This window comes from Lichenostomus cassidix, chromosome 2, assembly GCF_008360975.1.
Source record: "Lichenostomus cassidix isolate B80296 chromosome 2, HeHo_3.0, whole genome shotgun sequence".
NCBI lineage: Eukaryota > Metazoa > Chordata > Aves > Passeriformes > Meliphagidae > Lichenostomus > Lichenostomus cassidix.
In genome coordinates, this window is record NC_139482.1 from 149250319 (window position 1) to 149275534 (window position 25216).

General features: G+C 42.4%; 1 protein-coding gene across 7 annotated transcripts in view; it reads right to left on the reverse strand.

Moving 5' to 3' along the window:
* The window catches only part of TSNARE1 (t-SNARE domain containing 1), a 442869-nt gene that overhangs the window by 296021 nt on the left and 121632 nt on the right, over nt 1–25216 (reverse strand). For all 7 annotated transcript variants that reach the window (XM_085053686.1, XM_085053689.1, XM_085053691.1 and 4 more), the window contains one exon: nt 1527–1604. In XM_085053686.1, the coding sequence (XP_084909812.1) occupies nt 1527–1604 (78 nt within the window). The remainder of the gene's footprint in view (nt 1–1526; nt 1605–25216) is intronic.

Below are 25216 nucleotides of genomic sequence, written 5' to 3' on the forward strand. Positions count from 1 at the left end.
CTCAGGCAACTCAACAGAAAACACATCATCACCATCTCAAGAGGAGAAACAACAACCACAGAGGTTGTCAAACACTAACTGAAGGGGTTAATGCAATTCTGACAAAGAATGAAAGCAGAAATTGAGTTGTGGCCCTCCAAAAAAGATGTGTCATTCACCTTTAAGTTTTCTCAGGAGAAACTTCACCACAGAAGTTGTGCTTAAAGCACATCAAGTCAGCCCTAACCTGGGTCAGTTTGGACAGAAACAGCACCCACAGACTCACAAAAATGTTGCACAACTTCAGACTGAGCCCTCAGTTTGGCAGCAGAAGTGCTACTACCACTCATCACTACCATTGGCAAATTAAAACTATTGTTGCTGGAGCAACCAAAATTGGCGCTAATGTAGGTATTTCTGTGTTTTTTCTGTGTTTTATTTATTGTAGGGTTGGTCACACACCTACAAGCCAAGTCCCTGTGGTCACTGCTGGAAGGTTCAAGCTCCCACAGTGGCCATAATCCCTTTTTGACATGGGATGTGTGTCACCAATAGAAGGGTAACCAATCCCTTGTAGATATGGAAAAATTGGTGCTTGAATTTTCCTGGTAGATGGAGCATATGTAACTCTTTAAAAAAGAGACAACTGTGTTTTAGAAGTTTTTAATTCCCATCCTTCATCGAACAAGGATCCCTTGCTACACTAACAGGCTCTACAAAAGTGTCCACCTCGGACACTTTGGGGAAGAATTACACAAATAAGGAGGCATTAAAATCCCTTCCCTACTCCTAGGCCAGGCCTCTCTGTCAGCCAATCCCTACAGACACAGGAAGAACAGACACAGAAGCTGTCCAGGTGATTCCAGAGCAATTTCGAAGTCTATGATAAAATCAGCATCAATAATTTCAGCTCCCTGTCTGACACTGGTGTATTTTAGAACTTGGGTACCACAACATTTCCTTCCATTCAGCAATGTTAGTTCATATCTGTCTGCAAGATCAATTCCTTCAGCCTAACCCAACAAAACTGATGAGGCAGAGCTTCCAAAGGAGGGAAGACTCTGCATTTTTAGGGGCTGGGGAGACATGAGCAGGAATAGCCTCCCTGCTCAACCTACAGAGCGAAGAACAGCAGAGTTTTGGTGTTTTTCTAAGATAGATGAGATAGATGTTTTGCAAGCTCATGTGACAGGCTCTGAACACACTAGTGCTGCAACATATTTGAAAACGAGCCTGGCTTGTTCCACCTTTCCGAGCTCTAACTCTCTATTGTAACAGATGACACAATTAAAAATAGAAAAAGGATGTGGTCTCAGCAAGGATTGGAATATATCTGTGCCTGTTGGATGGAACATATGGTGGAATATTTTTACATCTTATAAGGAGCTGTGTATTGGACATGTGCTGCTGCTCATGAGATGCAGCAGCAGCAAAGCTGCATTAATATTTGCTCCCCGACAAGAGGAGCAGCCAGGGGCTGTGTCCATGCTCAGGAATCATCAGCAGGACAGCACAGAATCCACCAGGAAACCTTTCATTTTACGCACCGTTGGAGTTAATCCGGAAGACATTGGCTGAAGTCTCCTGAAAAAGTTCCTGCAGTTCGCTGGGATCAATCTGGGTGGCTGTGAAGAGAAAAACAGAAATAAAATATATTAATACAGGACGCCACCAATTACTTTTACAGGGGGATGGTGCTTGGAAGGGGGGATGTAGGTTCCTCCTTGCTGCAGAAATTTAGCTCAGATGGGACCTCCACACATTCCTCTCCTAACCCCCAAGAGAGGCTCCTTTTCTTCCTATTTCTTCCTGATAGCTCAAAAGCAAGGGGCAAGGAGTCAGTGCCAGGAATTTCTACTGCTGATGCCCAGAAAAATTCTCACAACTTTATTCCCAGGATCCCACTTTTTTGAGCCAAAGTACTCAAATCTGCCCTACAAGAAGAACACTGAAGTGAGGATTTGAAGGTTTTGGGGTTTCAGTTTGGTGGCAGGTGGGATTTTCTTTTCTTTGATTTTTTTTTTCTTTTTCTCGGTTTTGATTGTTTGTTGTTGTCGCATTTTGTTTGTCTGTTTGTTTTGGCTGTTTGTTTGGTTTCTTTCTATTTGTTTGTTTTTATAATCATTTCCCAAATTTAAAACCCCTGAAACTATACCAAGCTTCTCCACATTTTCATCATCCCCAGAGAAGGAATGACACGAGGTTGAACTGAGCTATATTGTTGAACCACAGAATGGTTTGGGTTGGAAGGAACGTTAAAGATAATCCAGTTCCAACCCCCATGAGAAGGAAAAACTTCCACTGTCCCAGGTTGCTCTAAGCTCTGTCCAACCTGGCCTTGGACACTTCTAGGGATGAGCCAGCCACAACTTCTCTAGGAAACCTTTGCCAGAGCCTCACCACCCTAACAGGGAAGAATTTCTTCCAGATATCCAATCTAAATCTACCTTCCTTCAGCTTAGCAACATTAATTATGTCTGTATTAAGTCCATATGACAGAGAAAGGATATATCACGTAAATAAGATTTAACCAGGCTTTTCAATTTTGACTGATTACAGTCACCAAAGAAACATTAATTTGAAACTCAAACAGGAGCTGAGATTAATTTTTTTTCAAGTCAGCAGAATGGAACTCTGACCTTCTCTGCATCCTCATCCAGATTTCCCTAAGCTGTTAAAACACCACACACCCATCCTGCACTTGGCAGGGCAGAAAGACAGCAATGGAGCAAGGCAAAAATGAGGGAAATTGGGCAAAATGAGAAGCCTGCTGGGTGCACTGCTCAGGTTAGGGCTGAGGATGCATCTCCCAGTGCTGGAGGAGCAGCTGCACACCCAAAGAGCAGATTTTTCACTGCCTCTCACACTCACATGAGATGGCTCAGCCCTGTAACAGCTGTAAATAAAGTCATGGATCAGCCTGTCAGGATGACACAAATCCAGGGTATTAAATGGTGTTTAATCCAAATGCACAGAGCCTCATTGCTAGAGATTTTCCCACTCTTCTCTTCCTGCAGCTCCTCCTAAATCAGCTGTCCCAGACACTCCTTTCCTTTGCTTTATAGATGAGGCTGTAGAACAGCAGAAATTAATGTGGGCTCACCTGTCCCCCTGGAATTCCACTTGTTACTAACAAGATCCAGCTCTCATTAAATCACTGGCAAAAGAGCAGCACAGGATAAGATTTTTAGATCTTTACAGGCTGTGATGACCCCCATTTTAGGAGGTTTTTCTTGTATTTTCAGTGCTAACATTCCAGAGAGGACTGATCTGCACGTTTTGGGATATAACTGATTTTGGATGGATGGGGGTTTTTTTGTTGTTGGGTTTTTTTGGGTTTTTTTTTAATGGGGAGGGTTTGTTTAACTTCTTTATTTCCATTCTTTCCTTCGAAACACTGAATTTGCCTCAACAGATTTTTAGCCTGGCCCAGTAATCCTGAGTCCTAATTCACTTAGGTACTAAACAAAGCCTCAGAAGAACCATGATGCAAAAAAACCAAGGGTTGGGAACTCCCTCAGGACCTCAACTGTAATCACCCAGCTGGGAACAGTATTGCATTAAATCCCCAAATAATCCAGACTGCAGATTTCAATGTGTTCCCACATGGTGACAATCCTGCACAGCATCCTGCAGGTATCTCTGAGGAGTCATTTAAAATGCCAAAGTCACACCAGGAGTAAAGATGAATTATCCCAAATGTTGCAAAAGGCAGGAGAAGGACCAATTTCATTTCATGGACTGTGCACACCTGAGAAAGAAACACCAAGCAACACTGAGAGTCCAGAGTTGTTCCATGAAGGTAAAAACTATCCAGAAATTTGGGTGCTAATCTGGGAGGGTGAGATTTATTTATGTTTATTGGTGAGAGACCAATTTTCTCATCCTGTGCCAAAATTCCCTAATGGGAAAGAGACAATGCATGAGGATCATGCTCTGAAGTAATGGAAATAAATCATTTTTTGAGCCTCCATGTGTTCATTGTAGTCAATAATATAAATTATTTTAAATGGAAGAGGACTGTGTGGTTATGAATTCCCCCTCAAAGGACTCTCAATCCACTCCTATCTAACAGGACCCACAATCACCCTCACACCTAAAAAAAATGCAAATTAAAAAAAAAAAAAAAAAAAGGCAAATGAAACCTTCGTTCAAAATTTCCAAACAATTACTTTGAAAATGCAATTCTCAGAGAATGGCTTTTCTGAGAAAACTGCACTGTATCTGGCTGGCAGCTTCCTTCCCCTGGACTTTTATTTCATGTCACAGCATGCTGCTAGTTCTGGCTTTATTTAGTTTTTATTTTGCAAAAGAAAAGAAAATAGTAACAAGGAGGCTGTTTTAACTACTCCAATTTCAAGCTTCAACACATCAAGCCGAGACGCTGTAACTATTCGTGGAGGATGCAGCAGTTCAAGCAGAGAAGCAGAACAATTTAAAAACAGCAGCAGAAAGCAAAGCAAAACTGCATCTCCACTACCAAGCCAAGGAAGACAAACCAAGACTGAGAAGCAAAGCGAGTGTGAAGTCTGATAAAAAATTAAACATCTTTGATTACATCAAGTGAATACTTAAATATTATGAATCCCCAAGAAGGAGTAGGAGGTTTCTGATATGTATCAAATGATGTTGTGCATTAAATACATGCCCTGACACTAACAGAGTTCAGGACCACAGCTGGGGAAACAATTACTTTTATTTACACTGTGGGTCCTCAAGGCTGAGAAGGTTTTGCTGTAGATGAGTTACAGAATCCCACAAGCAGATTGTTTCTCTTTACTTCCTTAACTGGGCAATTCCAAAAACTTTTGTTCTGTTACCATTTATTTATTTTTCCAGGAAAATCCCCTTGGATCCCAGGACAACCCAACTTCCTCTGCTATCAGTTCAACCTTCTGCCTGCCTAGCAGACAGTGATGCTATATTTATTGGTGTTATATTCATTTTTACTCATAGAAATCATAGAACATTTGGGGTCGGAAGAAACCTTAAATATCATCTGTTCCTGCCATCGTGGGCAGGGACACCTTCCACTACACCAGGTCACTCCAGTTCCTAAACCAATCCAATTCCTAAACCAGCAGCAGCAGCTAACGATGGCATTTCTGAAATTTGCCTATTTAATTCTTCTTTCTTTAGCCTGAAAAGCCCCACAGGAAGCCAGATAGGTGCAACAGATGGAAAGAAGAGCTTTTCAATGGCTGCTCTGCCAAAGCAAAGTGTGTCAATGCACACTCAGCTGTGAATTGGATCTTGAGGAATTTTGAGACTTGGGTGTGGAGTTTTATCCCAGAAATTGCTTCCTCTAGGTAAAAAATCTGTGAGGAGGTGGCATCTTAGACCTCTGTGTTACCTGTCACACTCTGGATCAATGCCAAAAATGTAAAAAGAAAGGGGAGAAAAATAAAGAAAAAGGAAATTAAGTCATGGAATTACTTAGCTTGAAAAGGACCTTTGAGATCAAGCTCAACCATTAACCCAGCATTGCCAAATCCACCACTAAACCACGTGCCTAAAGTGCCACATCCTTCAAATACCCTCAGGGATGGTGACTCAATCACTTCCCCGACAGCCTCTTCCCATGCCTGAGGACCCTTTCAGTGAAGAAATTGTTCCTAATATCCAATACAAACCACGCGTGGTGAATCTTGAGGAAATCTCCTCTTTTTTCTACCTTGTTGGGAGAAGTTGCAAACCCCAACCTGGCTGGAATCTCCTTTCAGGGAGTTATAAGGAGTGGGAGAGAAGCTAAAAAAGCCACGCAAGCCTTACACATGATTTTTGCAACCACCATCCCAGAGAACGCTCAGAGTGCATCACTTTCCATGTTTCACTGCAATTATAATCTTTAATTCACACTTTTGCCTATGTGAGATGATTTGGGTGAGGACAATGGAGGGCTGTAGCTGTGCTTGGAGCAAAATAAAACCCAGGAACACACGGGCTGCTTCCACAATCACAAAAATAATTCTGATGCCCCTGGGCATCCCTGGGGCTCTGAGATGCTGGGACAGTCAACAGCTCCAAGCACCAAAAACAGTGGCTTTGGCAGGGAAGGAAAAATCCCAGCAGGAATTTCTTTCAGTTCCTCTTCCAGACAAGCCAAATAGGATGCCTGACCAGGTTTATAAGGTCTTGTCTCGAGTGTTCTGGATATAATTAATGTGCAAAGGGAATTGCTGGAGGTGCAGGACAACAGACATGGTTAAGATACCTGCAGGAACATCCTTTTGCTTAATGTTAATGAAAAGTGCCCGTGTTTGCCACGTTAATCTTCCTTTCCTATTAATTATTTCACACTAATTTGGAGCTCCTAATGGCTTTTCTGCAGCCAGGTGAAGTCAATTGCCTCCCTGAACTCAATTTTGCAGCAAACCCAAAATAATCTAAAAGTTGCAGAGAGGAAGAAGAAGCTGTAATTAAAGTAACTCCAGTAGAAAAGGGGGAAAAGAGGAAAAACAGGACAAGAATTTGATCCTTCTACTTACAATATTCCATGTGGCTATAGCAAAGCAACTCAGCACCTCAACTTGTAATTTATTTATCCCCAAAGCATCACCAAGAATTATATCTGTGCTCTGTAAAAGAAAGCCACAGATTTCCTGCAGCATCTCTACTTTGAAAACTTTAACTGAAGTTACAGCACAATCCTTTGCCAAAGGAACTCCCACAGAAAGTTACTTGGTCTCCAAACTCCTCTTTTGTACCACGAAATGTCTGCAGGGAGTAAAAAGCAGGCAGGAAGCAGCCTGCTCACTCTGCTTTCAAACCAGACACCCCAAAATCCTCAGGTTATCTCTGCCAATATGGATTAAGCACCACCACACTCAGCCCTGTGGCTTAACCCTTCCAGAACCCAGCTGAGAGGATGAGTCTGAGCCAAGGACCTTGTTCCTCCTCCAGGACCACTGGAGACATTGCAAAGCTTCAATTCCCCCCTTTTCATAGCATTATCCAAGAGAATAATTCCTAATTGAAGACTGTGACCCACAACAAGAGCCCTGTGCCTCTGGCACTGGGAAATGAACTCAAGGGAGAGGAAGAGATTGATTTCTGGCTGCTGGCCAGAGAGGAAAAGAGATTTGCTCTGGAGAAAAATGGTAAAGTTATGTCTTTATTTTAGTTTTTCCACAACAATTGACATAGAAGCCAAAAGGTGGAAGAAGGTGAGGGAGGCCAAGGACAAGAAAGGGTAAAGATGAAGAAGCAGATTGTCACATGAGGAAGAAATTGCTAAAGAAAACAGACAAGCAAGAAGTGATGGATGCACAGACACACCCAACCCAGACAGTTATTTTAGTCCCCAGTACTCAACAGCTTCCTAGGGTGTTCCTCTCTGTGAATTCTCTGCTGTCTGATCCCATGTTTCACACAGCCTTTGGTCTCTTCCACTGCCAGAACTCTTTTGGTCTTCCACTGCCTTTCCACTTCATATAAACAACAGGATGCTCATTTCTCCTCTTCACCTCTGCTCTCCTGTTGAAAGTGGTCAAAAAAAGCTCCAACAAACACCAGGATAGAAAGGATTGGCCAAGGACGTGTTTGAACAAAGTTTCTTTCCTCCAAACTAAGAGCTTAAAATAGGAAAGGAAATGGAGGAGAATGAAAGAAGAACCATAATGTCTAATGTGAAATCGCTCCTGGCGTGCAAGCTTGGGAGGTTTTTTATTTCCTCCTGATGAAATTTGAGGGAAATAAGTGATAAAGGGAAATGTAAGCAAAAATCACACTCATCAGGCTACATGATTTTCATCAGCACTGGAAAACGTGAGGCTGTTTCACATGGAAAAGCTCCAAAGCTCTTTGTTAGAAATTTGTGCAGTGACATTTTACAGAAGGCCTGGGTCTCCCCAGCATGGCCACGGCACAAAGAAGGGGCAACTGTGGAATTACAGGTGTAAAAATTGGGATGAAGCTGGTGTTTGCATCAATCCTCCCTCAAACCCCTTCTGACACAGCGGGGTCAGTGTATTCAAGAACTCAATTCCCTATGGGTTAACTCAAGGTCTCTCTTTGCATTAACACTTATAAACTCCTGTTCTTATTTTCCTTTTTTTAATCATCTCCCTGATTTATTCAAGTTCTCCTGAATGTACAAAATACATTTTTTCTGGGTTTTGGAAATGAAGTTTTACCTGAAGATAATATTCTTTTAAGCTAGAGGAACATATTTCATGCCACGTATCCAAAAGGGAGAGGTGTAAGGTAGTAGAGCACCTTCATCCTTCTCCTTCTCCTCCTCTCCCCATGGGAAAAAACAAAAATCATAGAACTTAATGAATTGGAAAAGATCCAGAATGATCATTGAAGTCCAACTCCTGGCCAGGCACAGGACAATCCCAAGAATCCCATCACGTGTCTGAGAGCATTGTCCAAAATCTTCTTCACCTCAGACAGGCTTGGTGCTGTGACCACGTCCCAGAGGAGCTCTTCCAGTGTCCAAACACCCTCTGGGGGAAGAGCCTTTTCCTAATATCCAACCTCAACCTCCTCAACACAATTTCAGGCCATTCCCTCAGGTCCTGTCACTGTCTCCAGAGAGGAGAGATCAGTGCTGCCCATCCACTTCAGCCTTGCCCCCACCTTACATCCCCACCAGATACACTCTCAGAAAAATTACAGAGAAAATGAGAGTTAAACCAACACATCCACCTTCACAAAACAGATTTTTTTTCTTTAAAGTCCTATCACAGCTATAGCAAGCTGACCAGAGGAGACAGAGGTTTCATGATCACTAAGTCAAGTTCAGGGCCTAAAGTCAACAAGTGGGTAAGACCAAGGAGGTAAAACAGGCAAGGATAATCATTTCATGTTGGCAAGGACCTCACCTAGGGATGAATTTTTATCTTGGGCTCTCTGCAGCAGTTTCAATACATCAGCCTTTTCCAAGCCTTTAAATTTATGCTTAATTACCACATTCGCAGAGAAGTACCTGCAGTGCATGTCCCCAGCACAATGCTCCTGGTAGAGCTTGTAAGTTTTAACTGGAGCTCAGCATGGTTCTTTCTTGGAGAAGCATGGCAAATAAAATAAAAAAGAAGCTTTGAATATAGATGCAATCCATGTTTCTGAGAGAAATAATAAATACAGTGCCTAGCCCAAGGAAAGTCTAGGAAGCCAAGGGAAAAGGTTATTCAGGGAAAAGTTTCCCATGTAGGTGAGGCCTAGGGAAGTGGAACCAAATTTCTGCAGCTTGGTGGCACAGGAGGCATTGCAAGGGGCAGTCCAGCCATGGAGAATCATCCCTCATGGAATTCCAGAAGGCAAAGGGTCAGCATTAACTGGCAGTGAAAGTCATCCTCAGATATTCAAGAAGATTTAGAAAGAGTTTAGAAACTCTCTCCTCCATGACCTAGCTGAGGGAAAAGGCTGCACACAATTTCTGCACTTTCATTGAAATCAGCCAAGAAATGATTTTTGTCCTAAGCCACTTGGAAGGAGCACTCAACCCAGGAGTGCTTTGCCGTGTATTCCCATCCTCCCCATGAGGGAAATCTCCCCATGCAATTCCAAACACAACACCAAGTCTTCAGCCACAAAAACGCAAATCTGTGCGTACCCAAGAAGTGGTTCAAAGAGAAAAGGAAATACTAGGAAATATTAGGAGATTGGTGGGGCACTGGCACAGGTTGTCAAGGGAAACTATGAATACCCCATCTATCAAAGTATTCAAGGAAAAGTTGGATTGGATCCTGAGCACCCTGGTCTAGTGAAAGGTGTCCCTGCTCATGGCAGGTGGGTTGGAACAAGATGATTTTGAAGGTCCCATCCAACCCAAACCATTCTATGATTCAATGATTAATTATGTTTTTACAGTGCAATCCAGATTCAATCAGATTTGCTTTGCATTATTTCTGGTTAAGATGTTTTTCTTCACTTTGGTTTCCTTCTTTAGCACATATGCTAATAACAAACTGCTAAAAAAGAAAGGAAAATACTCTGTAGTGAAGAGCACCTCACCTGGTGTGTCCAGGAGAGCACAGACAGTGCCAGAGTCTCAGCTCATGTAGGAGATCTGCAATTGTGTTAAAATCATAGAAATCATAGAATGGTTTGGGATGGAAGGCACCTTTGAGATCCTCCAGTTCCAACTCCCTGCCATGACCAGAGAAATGTGTTGACAACTTATTGTTCAGCTTTGCCAAACCACTTTGGATCCATCTCCCCAAGGGTACATCTCTAACTTTCTCACAGCAGTAGTCAAAAATAGCCTTCCAAACCGACCCATGTGGTATTAAGGAAATAAAGAGAAATATCCAAACTGTCCAGCAAGAGAAGAAGTTGTTCCTAGAGCCAACCCTGAGACAAACACTCTTCCACATCAGGCACTGACTCTTGCCCAGTGTAGAGGCTCCTCCTTGGTGAGCATCACAAGTTCCATGTGCACAGAGGTGAGCAATTGACAGTCCTCCCCAAATTCACTCCAGTTCTGAAGGTGGAATTTGCTAGTGAATGGCAAATCTATGACCAAAATCCTCGAAAATCAGAACATACAGTCTTGACAAGGAGCAGAGAAATGCCAGACAGGATCAGAAACAGCACGAGAGAGAGTTGTTCACCCAGAAGATGAGATACAGCCCACAGGAAAAGGAAAATGATGAGATGAAGCAGAGATGTTGCTTCCAACTCATGATGGGGAGGAAAATACCCAACAAAACTCAATAAAAAGGTCCCAATCAACCATCAAACTTTGCTACATTACTACCCTAACAGTTTATTTCAATTTATTATTAACAAATTGCCTGACTTTGGAAGGCTACTATAAATATATCAGATTTTTTCCCAGCAGTTTGTGCTTCTCACTCTTTTCTTCTCGAGCTTGTCAAAGATGCTAGAAAGTAACATCAGCCTTCAGTTCAAAACCTGATATTCTCTACATCTGCATTAATAAATTAAAAATTAATATCTGCCAGAAAAACCTGTTCTCATCCTATGTTCCTTTTTGGGAAGCAGTGAAAAAACAAAAAGCAAAGAAAACCAACCAGCATGAAAAAAAAACCAAAAACAAAAATCCCAAACCACACTGCCTTCTAATTTCTACAAGAAAAACAGCAGCTCTTGTTGATTTAGTAGAAGGAAATGTCAAAGACTCACAAGGCTGTTACTAAAATAAAGAGCCAATCACTTCACGGGGGCAACACGAAGGCTAAAAGGGATTTGAAGGTCAGGAGAGGTTGGCAGCCCTTGGGGAAGGAGCTGGTGGGATCATCAGCCCTGTTTCACCTGCTCAAACCTCTACAAAATGAACAGAGTAATTCACAGAACTCCCACTTTCACCACAGGAATCCACATGGGCTGCAGTGCTCCTCTCCAGATGGGAGAATTACGGAGAACGTTGATTTTCTGTGACGGTTAAATGCAAAAATAGACTTCAGATTTTAAGCAAAATTTTATGAGGAATAAATCCAGAGTAGAGCTGGGCAGTGGATTAAGAAGCTGCTAATTCCGGCAGTGTAGAAATTTTGGCTTTGGTTGGACAGTTTTACAATTAAGAGTTTTTCTCCATTTTTAAGCAATGGGCAGACAAACTTTAAAAGGTTTTGCATAATTCTGATGTGTTACCAAGATGCAGTTAATTCCCTTTTAACTGAAACAAATCACTTTGGGTGGGAGGGGTTTATTATTTTTTACTGGTAGTGGATTAGGATAGAGTTAAAAGGACAATTCATTTTTGATTGAAATAAATCAATGTACTGGAAAACACCAATTAATTTGTGAAATTTCCCTATCAAATCCTATTGCTTCTTGCTTTCCAAGATGGAAAGTCTAATCATGTTCCCTCCTTCATGCTCCCAAGCAGTGGCAGAAGCAAGCATTAAAGACAGTGTCTGCCTGTATTTTTAAAAGAATACCCAAGTCATTAAAAAAAATTGCAATTTAAGATATTTGAGAGTTTGTTTCATTTTTTAATATTGATGCTGTATGAGGATTTAAATAAAACCTGAGTGAAAGCAAGTTTTGTTTGCACTGCCATATTCCTGTCTGCAGTCCTGTGCTAATGCAAACACAAACAACACCACCAATAGGATGTGAAAATGTAAAGGAATTGACTGGAAAAGCAAAGTGGAAATGACTAATCTTACACTACTGCCCGAGCTGTTGGAAGTGTAACGTGAAAACAGCCAGCAAAAAAGATGAAGAATCCAAATATTTTTGAAATGTCATTATTTAAAAATTTATTGGGGATATAAATCACAAAATACTGTTTTTATTTTTAAACTAGCACTTAATCAGCCTCTCTTCTGGTCTTATTAATGAGCTCAGCACTAATTGCCTTAGAAAATATCTTGTTAAAGAGTCAGGCTATTAATGACAAAATGGAGATGATTTTTTTTTTTATCCCCTGATTAAGTCCATGTGATGCAAGGCAGTGGTATCAGAAAAATCAGCCCTGTGAACCAAAAAAGAAGAAACCTTAAAAGATATGATGTTGCCACAGCTTTTCAATTGAACAAACACATCCATTGTGTTTGTTCACAATTTGTGTGGAACACTCAAATGGAAGTGTTCCAGGCCAGGTTGGATGATGCTTAGAGCAACCTGGGATAGTGGGAGGTGTCTCTGCCCATGGCAGGGAGGTGGAACTGGATGATCCTTAAGGTCCTTTCCAACCCAAACCATTCCAGGATCCAGGTAAATAGGTATTTTCTACATTCCTGTAAATGTGATGATGAACCCTCAAGCTTGTTCCAAAGTCAACACTTGTTGCAGCTCAAGGCTGAAGAAGTTGGAGTATAGAAAATGCCTTTTCTTTCCATATCCTTCCTCTTCATAACTTCCTTCACAACTAAAATTTCAGTCCATGTCAAGGACACAGAAGACAAATTGCTCCCGTTATAAGCAAAACCAAAAATCTTGGAGAGACCTTGCAGTGTCATTGAGACCTGCATGAAGAGTTTTCACAAACTAAAAGCCCCGGAGAGATGAAGTGAGATCTGGGATGACAGGACAGCAGAAATGAGTGAAACTGAGACAAAGTGGATGCAATGGAAAATAGCAATGGAGCAATGCAACAATGGGAAAAAGAGTTTTGTGCACGGGTGGTACTGCAAGTGCTGGAGTAGATTTTCCAACTCAGAATAAAAGTTCCAACTGATAGACCATCCTCTTCCGGAGAGCTTCAATTCTCCAGCAAAAAGAAAAGGAGCAAGGTGATTTATCGGACATCTTAAAGAGAAATGAAAAAGGGTAATACACCCATTGCCATTTATTGGTAATCTTTATCTATATGTTTAAATAAGAAAACTATATTGCTAATTTATGCATAATACTTTATATACCTTCTCAACATTTACTGAATGGAGGAAGGAAAATTACTTTTGTTTGCTTAAGATTAACCATAATAGAAACCATCTGGCTCCAAGAATCAGCTCTTTCAGAAGAAATCATAAAACCTATCCAGGGTTTTATAATCCATATGTACCAAACCCCATACGTTGTTCAGGAGGATGAAGTGCCATCTGCCATAGCTTCTGGAAGTCTCTTGTTGTTTTTTTTTTGTGGGATATTTTATGCATATCTGGTCACCCACACCTTACAGGATCTGCAACTGGTCAGCAGAGGTTGTAGCAAATGCCATAAAATGTCCTGTTTCTTGTTACACAACTACTGCTGTAGTTATTCCCTGGAAAGGAAGGACTGGAACAGAAGGCACAGGCTCAGCTGCCTCTCCCTGGGATTCACATGGACCAAATTTTGACTTCTCAGACCCTGAGCAAGTTACTGCTGAGCCCTTGTATTGTTCATCACAGTGAAATGGTCAACATGGGGAAACATTATGGAATTAGTATTTAATTTTTTTGTACACAGAAGCACATTCACTCAGGAACACACTCTCCCCATCTCCCAAGGCAGGAGTAGATGGGAACATCACCTTACTGCCATGTATGACATAGAAAAAAAATTACTTTGCTGTTCCACGGACAATTTCAGGCATAAATATTGAGTTGTAGAATGATTTGGGTTGGTTGGAGGGGATGATAAATATCATCCAGTTCCACCCCCTTGCCATGGGCAGCGACACCTTCCACTATCCCAGGTTGCTCCAAGTCCCATCCAACCTGGCCTTGGACACTTCCAGGGATGGGAATTCCACAACTTCTTTGGGCAACCTGTGCCAGGGCCTCAGCACCCTCACAGGGAAGAACTTCTGACTCATATCTAATCTAAAGCCATTCTCCCTTGTCCTCTACACGCCTTTATCAAAAATAATCTCAGAGACCTCTTACTGTACAAGGAAACCTCTAACCCAGCACAGCCCTAAAAAGACAGAGCTAAAAAATAAAATTAGAATAAAATAGAAGTTCATTAGAAGTTTATGCAAAGCTACAGAAGAAAAGTAGTTACTCTATGTGTGATGTGACTTGGACAATGAACTTTATTCCCATATTTGCACACAAAAGAAGAGAAAATTACTGTATGGGCGTCAGCATTTATTAGACATTATTATATTACCCTCTGCACCTTTGTACAAGCAAGAATATCCCTTCCTCATGGGTAAACCTGCAGCATTTTCACTGCACTGGGGCTCAGCCCTTGTGTTCAGGAGGACTGATCCACCCTCAGGGTCAACTGTGCCTTCAGCTACCAGACAAAAAGTGGCTTTTTGCTGTTTAATTCAGCAGAACTTTGCTCTGTTTCTCATTCTCAGCATGAGTCATTAAATATCTGCAGACCAGATTTTGCTCTTCATCTTAATTGAAAAGACTCTATTATGTACTTGAGCGCAGACTTTCTCCTTTTCTTTCAAACTGAAACTGAGACATGGCTTGAAGTATTTGCTTAAAAAAAAAAAATTCCACAGCACTGTGATACTGATGAGTATGAGAAAGTGGAAGTGACAGGAGACTGATGAAGAAAAGGCTGAATTAAATTTTTAAGACAACTGGTTTATTAGCTGAAGCATTCTGGTTTAGATCAACAGATACAAATGCCAAACTCAGTAAGCTGGTTTCAGCTGAAAGTATTTTTTCTTTCTCCTTTTACCACAGTTGAAGTAGCCCATTGAAATCCTTCAAAGGGAAATGTTTTGGCATTTTGAACTGAAATACTGTGTGCTCTCAAAATTTGCCCATATTAAAAAAAACCCAAGTAGAAAGAAAATTATATAAAAAGAGGGTTTTCCCCAAATACTTGTCAGTGAAACTCTCCTTTATTTTTCATTTGTAGAAAAATTCTAAACATAATTGGCAGCCATGAGGAGGAAAAGCTTAAAAATTAAATAAAAATCATTTATATCACCCTCCTGAGTACCAGCACCAGTGCTCATGCAGAGAGAAATGCATAAATTCATGTACAAGACATAGCAAAGAGGGAAAACCAAAATACATCTGAAAGGTTTTGGCTCCAAGAGCAAAGCTCTGGGAGATGGGCAACCTCCACAGGAGTTAATGCTTTAGTCCCTTTGGAAAATGTCAGGGAATCCTAAAGTGCATAATAATTTAAGGACTGAGGCAGCCATCCTGTTACTAAACCCAACAGATTCCATTTTGAACTATTTCACGTCCCTTTTCCTGCTGTAACCTCTCTTCAAACATTCTTGAGAAGTGCGAGAGGAATCTTCTGACACTTATTCCACAACGTGTGATAGAATCACAGAATGGTTTGGGTTGGAAGGAACCTTAAAGCTCATCCAGTTCCAACCCCTGCCATGTCCAGGGACAACTTCCACTATCCCAGGGTGCTCCAAGTCTCATCCATCCTGGCCTTGGACACTTCCAGGGATGGGACAGCCATGACTTCTCTGAGCATGTTGCTGCAACTGAGGTCAAAGAAAACCCTTTCCCACACCTATTCCCCACCAAATGCCTACCAAAGGGTTAACACCTGATTTCCAGCACACCTACAACCATTCCCTTCTGTGCACACCTATATTAATAGTAAATCCCAACATGTGAGCAGAGAGCTGCCATCAAATGGCTCTCTGGATTTTTGTCGACGTTGGGACTGCAATAATAAAATATAATGTTCTAGCAGAAGAAACAGGACTGCTGCCAAATCTCTGTTCCACCATGTTCTCTCGTGCTGCTCTTGCAGCCACCAGCATTAAATGGTGGGGACAACAGGTGGGGACAGCCTGTGGCTGGGCAGGGGACTCATTCACCCATGAGGCAATAGTGGCTACCTAACAGGGACCTGTACTGGATGTGGGTGTGGAGATGCTGGATTGCCTTCTCTTTTCTCATGGATGCCCCATGGATGACCTGTTTAGGGTCAGCAGGATGGGGCTCTGAGCAACCTGGTCTAGTGAAAGGAGTCCCTGTCCAAGGCAGGGGATTGGAGAGAGATGATGATCTTTAAAGTCTCTTCCAACCCAACCGATTCTGTGATTTCTTTCACCTCTTTTTGCCTCCTTTTCCTTTTCTTCATTCCCTCACCCCCTTACTTGCTTTTTCCACCCACCACTTTTTGAAGTCAGCAGCAGCTGCTGCCATGCAGAGCTCATGACTGACATGTGTCACATTCCTCCCTGGGAAAAATTTCCTTCTCATAGCTTCTTAGGATGAGAAGGTTGAAACCAAGGGGTCCCCAAAACTCCCTCCCGTCTCTGTTGCCAGGATGGTGCATCCCCAGTGCCTGTGTTCATCTGCAGAAAACTTCAGCTCATCCAGCCAGCCCTGCTTGAGCAGAGATCTTGGATTTTATGAACTCCAGAGGTTCCTCCCAATCTTCCATCATTCTACAGCTCCTCGACAGACCATTCCTCTTTTTTCTTAAAGTAAACAGTGATGAAGATCCATGGAGCAGGAGTGCTGTAATTTTCTAGTCAAAGGTTGGATTTGATGATCTTGGAGGTCTTTCCCAGCCTTGATGATTCCATGATTTTTTGTGGTCATATCCTGCCTTTCTTCCTTTCAACTCCCTGTCCAGAGGGGACTGGCACTGGGCAGCAAAAAATCCTGCAGGAAATGGTCTACATTGCTGCTCAAACAGGTAAAATGGTGCTGCTCACTGATCCTTAGGTGGTCAGAAGTTGGTTTTCCATCTTTTTGCAGCTCCCAGATGTTACCCCTGCACCAGCCCTGTCTCGTAACCACAAGACAGATCATGCACCCTAGGTGGGACACATGGATCTACTGGGGAAGGAGAGGCTTTGCAGGTCGAATTCTTCACTGCTGGCCTGCACTGGATGAATGAAGTCCAAGAGAGCACCAAGAAAACCACACTGGGTATGCAAAAATCACAACGGCCAATTCCTCTTGAAAACAGAAAATATCTCCTGCTGGATATGAAGAAAAGACATCTTGAAGCTCTTGAAGGCCTGTTGAGATGGTAGAGATCACCCCCCAACACCCATCCAGCTCCAATGAGTTCACAGTCTGGTTGGAAAGTTCATCATCAAGTGGTTTCCTCCAAAACAGGTGGAAATGGGAGTTTAGCAGCCAGACTCATTGTCATATCCCACTCCCTGCACTAATCCTAATATCCTAATTCCACACTTGAGATGGTTTAACCTCCCCCAGAGATCTGAAGAGGTCAATCAGCACTTATCCTGCAGTTCATTGTACCCTGCAGCCCGAGCAGTGAACAGCAGTTCCTCTGAGCGAGTTGATTTTATCAGAAATTCCTGCTGCCACCTCCTTGCATGCACAAACGCCGTCGAGGCTTCTATAATTAGAGCACACCGAGAGAGAAGCAATTTGTAAGGAAAATGACATCTCTAAAACTTGTCTTTCTCATAAAGGTGCTGCCTGCATGTCTGGGGGGAAAAGCTTGAATATTCAGGAGGAAATTCTCTGTACTGATGCCACTAGACATTAACTAGAAAGCTTAATTGCTTTTTTTTTTTTCTTAGTGCCTAACAGTCCTAAGTCATAAAAAAAGAAGCAAAACCCCACATAGGCACACACAGGTGCAAACTTACACACACTCCTCAGTCATGCTTGCTTAGTCAAAGACCAGATACACATAAAATAACCAAAACATCAGCCAGCATGCTGGGGGGTAAATTTATACAAATTGAGATTTATAACAGGAGAGCACATGGCATTTCGGACCATGCTGGTATCAATGTTGCTCCAAAACAAGAGCATTTTGATCTACCAAATCCCACACCAATTCTGCTCCCAAATATTTAAATGAGGCAAGATGAGCTTGCTGGGGAGTTTCATCCACCAAATGCTACTGGGTATTGGGGTTTTTCAGACTGGAGAAAAAGGGGGCTCAGGACAGACCTCATTGCTCTCTACAACTGCCTGAAAGGAGGTGGTAAGGTGAGAGTTGGATTCTTCTCCCAGGAAATTCTTGAAAGAACACTGGGAAATGGCCTGAAGTGTCACTAAGAGAGGTTCAGATCAGATATTACAAAACATTTCTTCACTGAAAGAGTGGTTAAGCATTGGAAAAGGCTGCCCAGGGCAGTGGTGGAGTCACCATCCCCAAAAGAGTTCAGAAAATGAATCCCTGTGGCCATGGTGGTATTCAGTCACAGGCTGGACTTGATAATCTTTGAGGTCTTCCCAGTTGCAAGGATGATGCAAGGAGCTGAATATACATTGAATAATATCACAGGAAGTTCTTAGCATACAGGTAATTCAAAAAGACTGTCAAAATAATCTCATGATCCCTTCAGGCTTTAAAACCCATGATTGCGAGAGCTGAAAGAGACGCCAGAAAAAAATATATATAATGCTACTTAACTGTTAATGCCAAGCCTAGATGTATTTTCACCCAAGATCATGGCTAAATAACAGAATTTCAAAACTTACAGTAAAGTTTTGCACCTATAGACTGAGTAGGTGGAAAACAACACTTTTAAAAGGAGCATCTTCCATCAGGAATGCGTCACTAAAAGCACTCTCTGTCTAAATGGGCTGGAACTACGTCTGGGGACTTCCATGCCATTGTCTTGAAATATTGTAAAATTAAAAAATTTTAAAAAACCAAGCTTCATGGACAAGGAAAGTTAAAATTCTTGTGCTGCCATGAAAAAGTTGGAGGGTTCTATTTCTCAAGCAGTTGTTGGCTTGTTTTAAGAACAAAGCTCAAAGGCCATTAGCAAGGCTCATCTTGTTAATAATTCATTATCATTTTTTTCCTCTTTGGTCGAAATGTAGATTTTTACTCAGAAGGTTGTAATAGACAGAGTTTTTTGAGGACTGTTTTGTCTTCTGTTTCCCTGTTCAAAGTACACAAAGATTATCCTTTGGGACATGATTTTGTGGTGGACTTGGCAGTGTTGTGTTGATGGTGGGACTCAATGATCTTAAAGGTCTTTTCCAGTCCTAACAGTTCTATGTTTCTGTGACATTGGTCATTGGGTATGAATAGGTTGCTCAGAAAAGTCATGGCTGCCCCACCCCTGGAAGTGTCCAAGGCCAGGTTGGATGGGGCTTGGAGCAACCTGGGATAGTGGAAGGTGTCCCTGTCCATGGCAGGGGGTTGGAACTGGATGATATATAAAATCCCTTCCAATCCAGGCCATCCTAGGACTGTATGATTCCAAAAAATACATTTGCTGCATGTATGAAGGAGACACAGCCCCACCTTCCCTGGGTGCATTTTGGCAGAGCTACAAAACAACTCCTGGCAGCTGGTGAGCTCCAAGCCACACAATAACAAAAAAATCTCTTTAACCCCCACTGGGGTCTGAACTCAGGTCAGATCTTCGCTCTGTCAGTGTTGGACAACCTTCATACAGTGACCTGGTACAGCCCAGGCTCCAGTACACAAGTATGTGTATCAATATTGGTCTTCTTAAGAGAAAACCCATAAGGATGCCCTAAAAAACTGGCAAATATTTCCTGTTCCTTGCTAAACTCATCTGACTGCATTTCCTCTTCACCCATCTCATGGAAGGCAATTTTTTTGGAGCCACCAGCTCACCTCAGACAGGGGCTGGAGGACACACCTGAGCTGTGTGTGGAAAGCAGCACAAGGCAAATATTCCCGAGTTGGGATGTTCACACCATAGGTGGGTCTGGAAGTCCTCCAAGTGAACATCCCTTCAGGTTGCTCTGGACAGCCTTTTCCTTCACTTAGGGGGTCAAGAGTTGCCCCCATCCCTCCACCCAGCAGAGCTGTCAGTGCTGCGCTGAGCAGCATTCAATTAGGAGAGCTGAGAGCGAGCTGAAACACAGAGGGAGGAAGAAGCCAGCTCAGATAAATGGATAATTGCCATTTAATTCCCACGTGTTAGATTTGGCAATACTCGCATTACAGTTAAGTCAATAAAGCATCTTTGACTTGAGCCTGATTTGAGGATGGGACAGACTGATCAAACTGTCTGAGAGACAACTCCCAGCCCTGCCAGGGAGCCCTTGGGGTGGGGACAGAGGAAAGGCCACTGCCTGAGTGCCACGTGTGGAGGGAAATGGTGCTCTGTCTGCCAAAATGAGTATTAAGCAATGATCCCATTCATGCTCTCCCTAAATTAGGCAGTTTTATTCATGGACAATGCATCCCTTTATTCCTACACCTCAATTAGGCTGCACAGCCAAACCCATCCACCTTGCTGGGAAGGTGCTGCTGTGCCAAGCCAGTCTGTCCATCGTGGCAATGTGAACACAGCTCAGGAGGCAAGGCCATGTAGGAAATTCACTGACAGGCAACTGGCTGAAGAGAATGAGCTAATTAAAGCTGCTGCAGAGAGATGAACACTTCCCAGTGCTGCCTCACAGCTTGTCATTCCCACCTGGCTGCACACCAGTGAGGACAGGATGTCCATGAAACCTGCTGCTGCCAGTGGGAAAGAGCATAGGGCTGTGAGGGAACAGCCCTTGCAAATGTGTTTAGTCCAAATCAATAGTAATAAATGTTTCCTGGCATCTGACATCAATAGATATAAAATAATTCATCTGGTTTACAGGTGCAGCTCCCTTTCACTGAGACAAGTGAAGCCTTGATTTTTTTTTTTTATTTTATTTTTTTTTTTTTGTGAGCTACAGTTTCCTTTGGGAGGGAGAAAATCTTCCTCTACCACAACACGGAACTTCTCACAAGAGAAAACAAGTGAAACCACGGGGATTTGAGATCAGCTGAAAAAATATCTAGAGGGAAATGCCACCAATATGCATTATTATTATTATTATTATTACCAAAATGCATTCTTTTGCATCTATAAAATAGAAGGCATCTGCCCTACCCAATAGACACAAGAATCTCTGAAAAGCAGAAGAGGGAACCATGGTAAATTGGTTTGGGTGAGCACACAGCCAGGCACTGCACAGGCTCTATGGCTTTATATTGTGATAAACCTGGAAATCCCTGGAGATATTGCCATTAGTTCCAGTGGATTTAACCTATACAGGGCACATTCAACAGCAGGATGCATGATAAGAGTATTCAGCCATATAGACTGAAATTTCACCAGTATGAAGAAGGGACCTGTTCTTCCCTCACTGCTTAAAAGGAAAAACAAACAAACAAACCAACAAATAAAACACCACAACCAAAAAAACACGTGAAAAAATATCAAAGATTCCCCCCAAACCCACCTAACACTTTATTTTATGAATGTCAAAGCAAGCAAATTAAAGAATATATCTAAATTCCTCTGTACATTTGTTACCATTAGAATATTAGTGATAATTCTTCACCTGACAGTAGTTAGACAGATGTGATGTGGCTATGTACATACCAGACACACATAAAACACATTTTACAGCATATTAATGCTTAAATGTAAATATTTTCCTGAGATGTCCTACAAAGCAAGAACATTAAAAGCACCTGCTATTAAATCTTTGCTAAAACCTCCAAGTTTCTCATGAAAATTCAAAGTGTGCTGTTAATGAAATTGTTGAGTTTTTAATGTACATGTCATTCTGATGAATGTAGAACATAATTTCCATAATGTCTTACATGTTTCACACACTTCTAGGTATTATACCATCTTCTGAATAACCCAGGGAAACAGATTATTAGCAGATTATTAGGATGGAAAACAGAATTATGGAGCCATGTATGGTTACAGAGAATTTGCTTCAAGGTAAGAATCACTGCACAAAACTTCCCATGTGTTTGCTCACTTTTCCAGCTACTAGATTAATTCTTTCCAATCCTTGCAATAATTTAATTAAAGTGATCAGAAGATGAGAAGTAATAGTGCATCGCTGAATCTAATTAAACTTCAAGTTTATCCTCTAGAAATCAAGAAAAATACATATTTCTTCAAGGAAAGACATTCATTTTATTCTGACAGAGGAGAGGATAAAAGTAAAAAACCAATCAGTTTTGTTGATAACATCTCTCTCTTCTCTCTCTCTCCAAATGACAATTCTTGCCTGGCTAAATAATCAAATAATAAGCATTCTGCAAAGCAAATCTTCCTTTTCAGAGCTGTCTGAGACACTTTATCCCATCCCAGCCCTGTCATTGCATGGCAAAACAGCAGTGCCTTTGTGAAAATGGCAACAAATAAAGAAATGGAAGGGAGGCCTTTACCCTCTGCTGGAGTCTGCCAAGAAGGGAATCATGGAATCACAGAATATCCTGGGTTGGAAGGAACCCACAAGGATCATCGAGTCCAACTCCTGCAGGCACAGGACAATCCCAAAAATCACATAATGTGCCTGAGAGCTTTGTCCTTGAGCTCTGGTGGCCTTGGTGCTGTGCCCATTCCCTGGGCAGCTGTCCCAGTGCCCAAAAACCCTCTGGCTGAAGAAGCTTTTCCTGATATACAACCTAAACCTCCCCTGACACAATTTAAGGCCATTCCTGTGGGTCCTGTCACTGTCACCAGAGAGAAGAGATCAGTGCCTGTCCTTCCTCTTTCCCTTGGGAGGATGCTGAAGACCACAGTGAGGTCACCCTTCAGTCTCCCCTTCAGACCAGGTGACCTCAGCCCTTCCTCACATGGCTTCACCTCCTTCCCCATCTTTGTAGCTCTCATTTGGAATCCTCACAACAGCTTCATATCCTCCTTATATCGTGAAATATTATCTATTTGTTAAAACCAACACGAGATGGTGCAAATGAGAAGACTCTGAGGAAGGCTGAGACCACTCAGGCCTCTGATGAGAATTTAACTTCCACTTTCAATGAACCAAAGCCACTTTTCATTATGACACAGCAAAGGATAAACACCAGAGCATTATTCAGCTCCCAGCACTTAGAGCTTGAAGGACACTGAGTGGGTGGCAGAGAAAAGCTGAAAGCAAAGGGAAAAATCAAATTCTGCACCATGACATTATTTGGAGCTGGTCTTCTGTTCATGCTTTGTTGAGAGGCCTCTTCCTGATAAATCATATCATCACTCTGGGCTCACCAAAATCAGCAGTGCCCAGCTTTACTTCTCTCTGCTGAGCATCTCTCAGATGTTGATCCCCGCCAAGGTGAGGAGAATTCAGAGGGGAGCAGAGATCCATCTGCAGCCTGTGAAGAATCCCACACTGGGGCAGGGGAAAGCCTGAAGGAGGCTGGACTGATGGGAAGCCCACCCTGGATGTTTTCTGGCAGGAATTGTGACCCCATGGGGGACCCACGTTGAAGCAGCCTGGTTCTGAAGGGCTGACCCTGTGGGATGGATCCACGTTGGAGAAATTAATGAAAACTGCAGCCCATGGGAAGGACTTGTGTTGGAAACATTCATGGAGAACTATCTGCCATGGAAGGGATCTCATGCTGGAACAGGGGAGGGGTGTGAGAAGCCCAACCCTAGAGGAGGGAGCAGCAAAGACATCCTGTGATGTGTCACAAGCCCCATTCCCTGTGGCCCTGCACCACTGGAGGGGAGGAGGAAGAAAAAATAATGAGTGAATTTGAGCCCAGGAAGAAGGGAGGGATGGTGGAAACATGTTTTAAGACTTGTTTTTATTTCTCATTACCCCAACCCGACTTTTGATGGGCAATGTTAAATTCATTTTCCCTAAGTTGAGACGGTTCTGCCCGTGACAGAAATTGGCCAGTATTCTCTCCTTGCCTTTAATCAAACCAAGAGCATTTAATATATTTTTCTCCCCTTTCCAGCTGAAGAGGGGTGTAATAAAGAGGTTTGGAAGGGACCTGGCATTCAGCCAGAGTCAACCCACCCCAGCCAGTACCCAGTCCAGAACCTTTCTGGGTTGTGTTTAGCACAATGGAAAGTCTTGTGGAACATTAAATTTCCACCTTGAGGACAGACAGCTCTGCAGGACTGAAGCTGCTGCTGCTGCCTGCTGAAAGGGCTGCTGATCCCTGCTGAATTCCTCAGACACAGGAAGGATATTTTCTTCCTGACCAGTTCCCTCAGAGGGACCTGCACCTGACACATGAAGGTGAACTTTCCTGCTGTAACACTAGATCCAAAGAACAAATATTAATATTAAATATGTGTATATCTAAAAGAAAAGTAGACAAGTTGAAGATTCTGCTGCCACAAGAGAATAACACAATAACATGAAGGAAAGGTTTCTTTTTCTCCATCAATATAAAAGCATTTAAAATTGATTAAATTGATTAATTGAATGCTAAAAATCACCAAGGCAGACAGAATCACCACCTCATCTTCATCAGTGTGTCTATGTTTTCAGCCATAAATTAAAAATCAGAAACTTTTAAACAAAAATAGCAGAGAGATTAGATTTTAGGAAGAAATTGAATTTACTGTGAGGGTGGTGAGGCCCTGGCACAGGCTGCCCAGAGAAGCTGTGGCTGTCCCACCCCTGGAATTGTTCAAGGCCAGGTTGGATGGAGCTTGGAGCAACCTGGGATAGTCGGAATTCTCCCTGCCCATGGCAGGGGGTGGAATGAGGTGATCTTGGAGGTCACTTCCAATCCAAACCATTCTATGTTGCTACCACCATGGGAACATGGGATCAGCCTTTCCACATCCATTCTGCCCAAAACCTTTCCAGAAATTCCTCCCTTTAAAGAAGATACCTTTCCAAACAACAAAACCCACAGAGACTGCCAGGGTGGCTAATCAGATAATGCAACACCTATAGATGCAGGAATGATGAGAAAAAGTAGGTGGAAATTCTAATCTTAAAACATCTGTTTCTGAAAAACAAAATATATGACCAAACCTCACTTTCCAATATACCTCAGAATTGTGAGGAAGGCAATAATTATCCCTAATTTACAGCGGGAATTGTAGAAGAGAGAATTAAAGGCTCTGACTCACAGGCACTAAAGCAAACAGTGGCAGGAGCACGCATTGGTTTACACCAGCAAGTGCTGGCCCCAATGTGTGCTTATAACAAAAAAATTTATCTAAACCCTCTTTTGTTGGTCCTTTAAGATCTCACAGGTTACAGTGCTCACTTTGGGGAAAGCAACCTCCAGAGCTGAGCTGGGATCCATGAATTAAAACAAGGCA